Genomic DNA, 10,051 nt, shown 5'->3' on the forward strand with positions numbered 1-10,051 from the left:
TGAGCCCATCTGCAAGAAACTCTTCTTGAATGGTTAGAGCGGAAAGCCAGAGAGTTCCTGGAATTTATTTTTATTTATCTATTTTTGGTCCAGACACAAATTCATAGTTAATTTTTTTGTTACTTGAGCCTCTGTCCCCCTATCTAAAAATGTGTGTGTGAAAGTTACTTGCCCATTCTACCAGTCCAAGCACTCCCAAAGTGGCAATAAACGAGTTGCTCATTAACCATTTGACCCACGAGGCTGCTTTAGCCACTTCAGTGAGACCCTAACTTGACCATATTCCATTCCCCATGCACCTCAGGGCGCCAAATAAGAGTGGGGAACAGAATCAGATGAAAAAGTCTCTTAGAATGGGCAGGGAGTGGCATACTCCAATAGCTAATGAGGGCCGAGCAGCAGACAGCAGTCAATGTCATGGCAGAGCCTAGCAGAGCAGGCACTGGTTCTGAAAGATTTGGGGGTAACCAGCAAAGGGTTAACATGCTTCCCCGGGAAGGGTTTAGTTCCTCAGAAGAATCTGGGTCAGTGTATTTGGGAAGTTTTTAAAAAGTCAGACGCTCAGTAGAAGCATTTTAAGAAGCTTGCAAAGCTTATTGGGGCCATGGCAGAAAGGAGGGTAACCTCATAGGCTCATAACCTTTCACCAAGAGGATTTTAACCACACAGGAAAACCCCACGTTTTCCAAAAGCAACAGACAATTTTCTGTCATCACCACTTTTCCATCTGTTTAAAATAAGAAAGAAAATTCCTTCCCCTTTGGCCCAGGTTGCAGGTCAACAAAGGAGGCATTGTTCATCATTTCTTCAGAACATGACAGGGCACAGCTGACTCTGGGGTGCAAGAAAACATAAAAAAAAAAAAAATCTCACAGAGTAGCCTTAGGGGCAACAGTGAGTAAACCAAAGCTTGTGATGAGGGAAATGTTTGGTTGCAGACTGGAGGACTATCCTGGAAGGTGGAAATGAGGCTTAGGTTAATACGGTCAGAGCCATGATTCCTTAGACTCAGGAATGAAATCTGAGTTCCTGGTTGGGGGTTGGGAACACTGCATTAAAGGGTAGGCAGGTTCGAGTTGAACTCAGGTCCCAAGAGTGTGCAGTCAATGTCCAGAGGAGCTGGATGTAGACAGATGCCTCTGGGAGTCAGTGTGCACCTGCCTCCTAGGAACCTTCTTCACTAGCTTGAACCGCCTAACTGCCCTTTCTGCCTCCAAGCCCTGCAATCACTCTCCCACTTTTGCCAGAGCCATCTTTCTAAAGGGAAACCCTGATGCCTCTTCTTTGCTCAAGAATGCTTCATGGCTCTCCATTCTCTAAAGATAAGGTCCAAAGTCCTTCAGCAAGATGTTTAAGGAGCTTGTGACATGGCCTCAAGCTGCCTCTTCTAGTCCCTCACATTCCCTAGGCTCCAGACCACGTTCCCTGAATAAAGTCTTCAAGTTCCAGGATCTCGGCCTTTAATGCCATGGGTACCTGCATGCTCTCCAGCCCACGACTCAGCACATTCCCAATGACCCAATCCTACCTAGTTTTCAAGGTACACAGGCCAATCCCTCCAAGGACGTTTTCCAAGGTACCCCAACTTAAAAGTAACTTAATTCTCCTGAAACTCCATAGCATTTTACCTCTATCCAGACATATGTCTCTCTTGAACCTAGGACCCCCCAGAGGAATTTACTGGGCCATCCCTAGGTGTCAGCTGTACACGTTTATACGTATCTCTAGACTTGGCTTCCAGAGAGCAATAACGGTCTTACTCACTGCTGTAAACCCAGGCAGACCAGCAATACTGTTATCCATACAGGTGTGGTTTCATATTTTGTTTCTGTCCTCCTGATCTCTCAGGCCACCACCTAACTCAAAAAAGAAAGGAAAAATAAAGGAATGTCCAGTCATCAATCAGAAAATCAGCGTCTGTCTGTCCCTGCAGTTTACTGTCAACTTCTTGCAGGCCGCCACTGTATCTCTCATCGTGGAAATCCCAGGGTTTAACACCGTGTCTGACACTGCGCGTGTGTTCCACAATGAAAGAAAGAGGGGGGCTTGCCCAAGGTCACCCAGAGTCAGGAACCACTGAATCTCAGCCGGGATGAGATCTGGCGAAATCATTGACAACATTATCTCAGTGGGGAGCTGGGAGGCAGGAATGAAGTGTCTGAGAACGGTGCGTCAGGCCTCCGGGACGCGGGAAGGGCTGAGGGGGCGGGAGGCCACATCAAACAAGACACTGGGCTCCCGGGCTGCCCGGAGCCGCGAGCCGAGCTCCCAGGCGGCGGGAAGGGCGGAGGAGGGGTGGGGGCACGGGGGCTGGCGACCCGGGCAGGCGGGAGGGAGGCGGAGGAGGCGGCCGGCCGGCCCAGGCAGTGCGCGCCGCCCGCCCGGCTCGGCAAATCCCCCAGGGAGGCCGCCGCCAGAGCCCTGGCGCTCCCGGCCCGGCGCCCGCCACGTGGCACCCGGCGGCGGCGGCGGCGACTCCTCCCGGCGCGCGGCCCGGCCAGCAGGCAGCACGCAGCCGCCCGCGCCGCCCGCCTCCTCCCGGCCGCCCGCCGGCGGCCTCCCGGGCGCAGTGAGGGGGAGCGGCCCGGCCGCCCGGGACCCGGGGAAGGGGCGGGCGGCGCGAAGCCGCTTTAACCGCAGTCGCCGAGCGGAGGCAGGAGGCTGACCCGGCCGCTTCCTAAGTGCGGTCAGGCATCCCGTGACCGCGGCGGGCGCCCAGGGCCCCGCGGGGGGAGGGCGGGGGCGAGGAGCAAACTCGGAGGCCCCCACCTCGCCCCCGGGCTGTTGCAAATGCGGCTTTCGGCCTAGTGAAAACCCCAAGCCCGAAAGTGAGGGTGGGGAGGCGGGGGTTGGAAGAATTCCCCACTCTCCACCCCGGGTGTGCGCTCCCCGCCCGGAAGAGCTGACCTTGGCCTGGGGAGGCGGGGGTGGGGAGAGAGGGTAAGCGCCGGGGCTCGGCTCCCAGCCCGCCGCCCCCTCGGATTCCTGGCCCGGCGGGGCCGGAGGAGGGGGCCCCGGACACACACACACACCCCACACGCAGCGCGCGCCAATGAGCCCGGGCCAGGCGCAGGGGGCGGGGTTTTCCCAGGCTCGAGCACAGCAGCTGCTATTTACCTTCTTGGCTTCTCCCGGGGACCAGGAACTGGCCCCCGCTCTCCGCCGCCCGCCGCCGCCCCCCGCCTCCCTGCCCCCGGGGCGCGCGCACACACACTCACTCACACACGCACGCACACACACATCCTCCCGGCCCGGCCGCAGCCGCGGCGGCAATAAAACATCCTGGCACGTGCTCCGGCTCCAGGCGCGCCCACGCCGGCCGGCTGATGTCAAACTGCAGCTCGGTTGGTGTAGCTCTTAAAGGGCCCGCGGGCGCCGGGGGCCGAGGCCGCCCGCGGGGCGAGGAGGGAGAGGCTGCTTCCTTGCCTGCCACCTCAACGCGCCGCAGAACCTAAAGCCTACGGATGAAAAGGGAAAGGGTGGTGAAGGAGGGCGCGAGTCCCTGAGGCATTGCCCTCAGAGACCCCCTTGTTCATTTTTTCATTTGAAATACCATTTCCTTCCACCCAGTTGGAAATTATTCTGATTGTTTCCTGGGGAAGCCCGGGGTCTAAGGCCCCAAATCCAGAAGAGGAATTTCTGAAAGATGGGGTGGGGGTGGGGTGGGGAAGGGATTCAAGAACTACCTTGCTCCGAAAAACCTGCATTTGTAAGGTAGAAGGCAATTTTTCCTTTTTCTGCATGGAAAAAGGAAAAAATTTTTGGCCCTTTTCTTTTACGATCCACTTTCACCCCCTGTATGTATAAAGTCTGAGCGGGAACTTTAGATGTGTCGGTAACTCACACCCTTACACGCGTCCCCCCCCGCCCCCTTTTAACCACTGCTGTTTTTTTCTTTATTGTTTATACCTTTAAAAAAATATGTTTCAAATGAACTTACTACAGTCAAAGCAGCTCTGTTACATATGAGAGAGGGCATAAAGAGCAAAGACCCTCGCTCCAAAAGAAATAGACAAGACCAAAACCAAAGCGGAAAGAAAAAAAAAATCTCTAAACCAAAGCCCAGAGGGAGAGTAGCAAAGGGTTAAAATCCTTTTGATTGACGTTGTAGCCTCCGGTGCCCTGGGCTCAGGCGCGCGCCATTGGCCGCCAGACCTTGTGCCTGGCGGCCAATGGGGGGGCGCGGTCCACGAGCGGTGCCGCGTGTCTCCTCCTCCCATTGGCTGAAAGTTACTGTGGGAAAGAAAGTTTGGGAAGTTTCACACGAGCCGTTCGCGTGCAGTCCCAGATATATATAGAGGCCGCCAGGGCCTAGGGATCACACAGGATCCGGAGCTGGTGCTGATAACAGCGGAATCCCCCGTCTACCTCTCTCCTTGGTCCTGGAACAGCGCTACTGATCACCAAGTAGCCGCAAAATATAATAAACCCTCAGCACTTGCTCAGTAGTTTTGTGAAAGTCTCAAGTAAAAGAGACACAAACAAAAAATTCTTTTTCGTGAAGAACTCCAAAAATAAAATTCTCTAGAGATTTAAAAAAAAAAAAGGAAAATGCCAGCTGATATAATGGAGAAAAATTCCTCGTCCCCGGTGGCTGCTACCCCAGCCAGTGTCAACACGACACCGGATAAACCAAAGACAGCATCTGAGCACAGAAAGGTAAGGGCGGTACCTGTATCTCTCTGCAGCCCCTCAAAATTAAGTAGGGGTTGGGGGGCTTCTTTCTGTCTTGAAACCCCGGGATGAAATGGCAGATCCCATGGGAACACAGAACTCTTTTTTTTATTTGCAGTCATCAAAGCCTATTATGGAGAAAAGACGAAGAGCAAGAATAAATGAAAGTCTGAGCCAGCTGAAAACACTGATTTTGGATGCTCTGAAGAAAGATGTAAGTGGGGAAATGCTGCTCGCTCATTTAATTAAAAAACAAACACTTTCTCAGCTTCTAAGACTGAAACCCACCGCCTGCGGGGTCTGGCACTCGCTGGTACTGCGTTCTCCCAGGCCGGAGGGCCCGGCCTTATTCGCTGGGGTCCAGAGATAATGCTTGCGCTCCGTGGCCGGGAGGAGGGACCCCCAGCACTCTGAAGCAGCTGACACGGTGCTCACTTTCCTTTCTTGCCTCCTCCTATGCAGAGCTCGCGGCATTCCAAGCTGGAAAAGGCGGACATTCTGGAAATGACAGTGAAGCACCTCCGGAACCTGCAGCGGGCGCAGATGACGGGTGAGGGCGGCTCGCCGCGTCCCCTTGTGCGGGCGTCCCGCTCGCCTCGCGGTGATTTCTTCCAGACTTCCGCCCGTGGTTGTGAGAGGCATTCAGCTACATTTTACTGCCTTGGCTCACTCTCGCGTTCCCACGGTCTGGGGCTTATTTATAGTCACAACTCCAAGTTGTTACTGTTCCGGAAAGGGAGGGAAAGAGGTTGCAGCCGCGAGGGTGGCGGGCGACGGGTAGGGGCGAAAGGACTTAGGACTGTGGCTATTTGGAACTGCGTGGAGCCTGGGGGTCACTGGTTTAGTACTCCTTCCCGTTGCAGAACGGGAAATGAGGCTTGGATGATGGATTGGGAGGCATTGTCCAAGGTCACATCGCGCGCGCGGGGGTGGGGGTGACAGATCTGGGGCTGAGATAGGTTTAAATGCAACTACAGGGAATCGGGAAGGAGTGGCTCGGCTTTGGCAGCAACGCTAGTGTGGAGAGGTGGCTGGTTTTTCTAAACCCATCCCCACCCTCCCTGCCGGAGGCAGTTTCACGGGCGCATGGTCAGGGAGGCGCGCCACAGGGACCTCCCAGGGCGGAGGCAGTGGCCACGGGGCCAGGGCCGTTCGGTGACCCTCTGTCTCTTTCTGGCCCGCAGCTGCGCTGAGCACAGACCCAAGTGTGCTGGGGAAGTACCGAGCCGGCTTCAGCGAGTGCATGAACGAGGTGACCCGCTTCCTGTCCACGTGCGAGGGCGTTAATACCGAGGTGCGCACTCGGCTGCTCGGCCACCTGGCCAACTGCATGACCCAGATCAATGCCATGACCTACACCGGGCAGCCGCACCCCGCCTTGCAGGCGCCGCCACCGCCCCCACCAGGACCCGGCGGCCCCCAGCACGCGCCGTTCGCGCCGCCGCCGCCTCTCGTGCCCATCCCCGGGGGCGCGGCGCCCCCTCCCGGCGGCGCACCCTGCAAGCTGGGCAGCCAGGCTGGAGAGGCGGCTAAGGTGTTCGGAGGCTTCCAGGTGGTACCGGCTCCCGATGGCCAGTTTGCTTTCCTCATTCCCAACGGGGCCTTCGCGCACAGCGGCCCTGTCATCCCCGTCTACACCAGCAACAGCGGCACCTCCGTGGGCCCCAACGCAATGTCACCTTCCAGCGGCCCCTCGCTTACGGCGGACTCCATGTGGAGGCCGTGGCGGAACTGAGGGGGCTCAGGCCACCCCTCCTCCTAAACTCCCCAGCCCACCTCTCTTCCCTCCGGACTCTAAACAGGAACTTGAATACTGGGAGAGAAGAGGACTTTGTTGATTAAGTGGTTACTTTGTGTTTTTTTAATTTCTAAAAAGTTACTTTTTGTAGAGAGAGCTGTATTAAGTGACTGACCATGCACTATATTTGTATATATTTTATATGTTCATATTGGATTGCGCCTTTGTATTATAAAAGCTCAGATGACATTTCGTTTTTTACACGAGATTTCTTTTTTATGTGATGCCAAAGATGTTTGAAAATGCTCTTAAAATACCTTCCTTTGGGGAAGTTTATTTGAGAAAATATAATAAAAGAAAAAAGTAAAGGCTTTTATGTCTTAGAACTGATTCTTCCAGAATATGTAAAAAGGCTTTTGGTGGAATTTGAATTACATGTAATTGGTAATTCAGGAATTGACTCTTTTGTTATTAAAAGAACATTTGTAAAAATCCGTCAAACCTTTCACCAATCCTCCATGAATTAAAAAGACTAAATTCCATTTACGTTACAAGCAGCCATCTGGTAAGGCTTCCCTGATAAACTTGTGGTCAGTCTCTTAAAGGATTTCCAAAAAAAATGTTTTCAAGTTGCAGTCGGGTAAGTCTGCAGCCCTTGTCCTTCTAGCTCCTCCTGAGGAAGATTGAACAGGACTAAATTCACGAAGCTAATGGATGCAATTCTATTGCCCATTGCACGTTAAGGGTGGTTCCTGCAGCTCTCCTCTCAGGGTAGCTCACCAGCATCCAAAGTAAAAACACTTACAACTGCTGCGCCTCCTTCAAGAGTTGGGGTCTTCATTAATTAGCCAGTCCTTTGGTTCAAATAAGACGTTCCCTAGCACCCAAAAGTTTGAAATGCCTCTCTGCACCCTCTTCAAGCAAGCTGAAAAGGTCAACAGATTCCTTCTACCAAGGGACAGTTAGACTCCCAAGTGGAGGCCGAGCCCAGATGATTAACACCAGACATGTGGTTTTGATAAGTTTCTGTGCTTGGCTCTAATAGAGAAAGCATGTGGGGGCTGTACTGGCAGGCACACAGGCCATCTTCCCCTTTTAATACAAACAGCAAGCGACCCCTTCGCTTGGTCATGCCCCATTTCCAGGCAAGATGTGGGCTCCAGATAGAAGCAAAAGGGTTGTCTCGGGTTTCAGCTCACATAACCCTCCTTAACAAGTCCTAACTCAAAGCGGACAGCTTTAAACTGTGCCAGGATCTGCAGGGAATTTCTTCCAAATCCCATCACAAAGGCTTGTCAGATTTTGTCAGATTTGGCCAGGTGTTTGACTGCATCCAGGTGTTGGGGAAATGAAAACCACGAGCCCTGCGAGACCAGACACATCAGCCGCGCTGTGGGTCTGGCGGGTGCGCCCTCCTCCCCCACCGCCGGCCAGTCCTCCTCCCCCCCGCCCAGCCCCTCCCGCCAGCCTCCTCTAACCCCCCTTTTCTTAGACCGGCTTCTGGGAGGAGAAGGATGAGGCGGGAGAGATCAATCTTTGAAGCTTTCCTAACAAAGATAAAGCCAACGATTTTCTGTCTTGTTTCAAAAGCTTTACCTCTCCCCCGCCCTGCTCCGGCCTTTCCCACAGGCCAGTGTGGAGAGCGGCTCTATCATAGGAATGATCCAGAAGACAGCAGTTTTCCACTCAAGATACCTTCGGACCCAGCTTCCACTCCAGAGGAAGAGATTTAAAAGAGACCTTTTTGAATTTGTCTCCTACTTGCCTTATTTTGTGTACATGAAAGGTGTCCAACACACTTTCCGCCAAAGAAACACACACACACCCTTATCATTTTTCCACGTTTTCCCTCCTGTTGAAACACAAACAAAATAACAGTTGTTCCATTAAGACACCCAACTCAAGCACCAGTGTCTCGTTTGGTAAGCCTGTCCTCTGGCCCCACTGGGAGCCCCTTAACAGTCCTGGTAGAAATAATCAGACTTCAATGTCTTATTTTTATACGAGGAATTCCTTTTACATTGATGTCTTTAAAATTCACAGGAAAAAAAATCTCAACACCAGTTGAAAATTAAATGTCCCTATGTTGAAGGGGAACAATTTTAAAAGTGCATTTTTATTAATATCACCGAAAGTACATAGATATCTTCCTAGGGAGGGTAAATCAATCAATTTTTCCTAAATCAAAGGAAAAATACAAATGTTTTTTTCTTTTTTTTTTAATTTGGTGATTTGAAAAGAGCACCTTTCACCTTGAAAGATAGGTTTAGACTATTCGATGAGGATTTTTTCTTTGTTACAGTAAGGGGAGAAGGTGGAGACCCCACTAGGCTCCAAACCGGAAAGGGCACTTCCCAGTTCTTGCCCAGCTATGCCACCAAATTCACTGTGTCACCTTGGATAAGTCATTTCCCTTCTCTGGGTCATTTCCAAGTCTGGAAAATGAATGGACTTATTTCTAAGACGCTGTACCCTCCTGCACTTTGGCTGTTTCTGGAGTAAGTAGCTCAGGGAGAGGCGAAACTTCAAAAACGACTTCAATGATGTTGCCTCCCTGGGGGTCCCTCAGGCCCGGCCTAATTATAAGGCCTCGGGCACACCAGCAGCCCCTCTCGCCGGCCCCCAGCAGTGCTGATCGCTCCGGGAGATACGGCACGACTCCAAACTGCGTCCGGATGCGGGCCGCGGGCCCCGGCTGCCGCGCGCATTAGCCTCTCAATGGAGCCCTTCCGGGGCCCCGGCCCCCCGCCGTCTCCAGCAGCATCCGGAGCGGGAAAGGCGCCGAACTGGAAGGGGGTGGGGGTGCTCCTCGGTCAACAGGAGAGCCCTCTCCAAGCGCAGAAGCGCGACTCCGGAGGCTCGCCCCTCCTCGCGCCCCATCCCACCCCACGCGTTTCTGGAATGGGGACCCTGGGGTTTAGTTGGACCCCCTCGTCGTCACCACCGTCCCGGGAAACCTGTCATTAAAGTCAATTAACTTTTCCCACACCCGTTGGCCGGTAACAACCCGCTCCTAGCTTCCTCCCCGGCTCCTAAGTGCAACCAGATGGGCGGACAGGCTGCCCCCGCCTCGCGCCCGCCGGGGCGGCCCGGGGGTTCCAGGGAGGCCGCCCGGGGCCCGCCGCCCGGGCGGGAGCGGGCCAGGGCGGCCACGCCGGGCCAGCCCTGGCGGCCCTGCGGCCAAGGTGGTTTGCTTAGCAGGCCCGGCTGCTTTCTGGCAGGAAATGAATAGCTCCCAGATGAGCTCAGGCAACCTGAGAGGTCGTGAGAACGGCGCGAACCCCCGCCTGTGCAGCCGGCAGCCTGCCAGGCCGCGGGGGGAGCGGGCGGCGGCGGCGGCGGGAGGCCGGGAGGCCCGGCGGGCGGGCGGGCGGCGGCGGGGAGAGGGGCGGGAGCCGCTGACACACGAGCCCGCGCCCGCTCCCGCTGACAGGCAGGCCGCCGCCCCCGCTTCCCCCGCCCCGGGCCCCAGCGCCTCCCAAGCAGCAGGCCTAAGCCGCAGAAAGGCGGCCGCGCGGCCCCGCCGGGCCTGGGGGTGGGGCCGCCTGCCAGTGTTTTTCCAGTTCCCCCGGTAGCTCCGGGCCGCATTTAGTAGCTGGGGAAACTGGGCTGAGGCCAGGGCCGGGGCACTAGAGGCCC

General features: G+C 54.8%; 1 protein-coding gene across 1 annotated transcript; it reads left to right on the plus strand.

The window, feature by feature from the left end:
* The first annotated feature begins 4,235 nt into the window (after positions 1-4,235).
* On the plus strand, positions 4,236-6,788 carry HES1 (hes family bHLH transcription factor 1). The gene is made up of 4 exons (XM_030822995.1): positions 4,236-4,659; positions 4,793-4,888; positions 5,137-5,224; positions 5,859-6,788. The coding sequence occupies exons 1-4, from the start codon at positions 4,552-4,554 to the stop codon at positions 6,407-6,409; spliced, it is 843 nt and encodes a 280-aa protein (XP_030678855.1). The 5' UTR covers positions 4,236-4,551; the 3' UTR covers positions 6,410-6,788.
* Positions 6,789-10,051: the final 3,263 nt, after the last annotated feature.

The sequence above is a fragment of the Nomascus leucogenys genome, chromosome 11 (assembly GCF_006542625.1).
Source record: "Nomascus leucogenys isolate Asia chromosome 11, Asia_NLE_v1, whole genome shotgun sequence".
Taxonomy (NCBI): Eukaryota; Metazoa; Chordata; class Mammalia; order Primates; family Hylobatidae; genus Nomascus; species Nomascus leucogenys.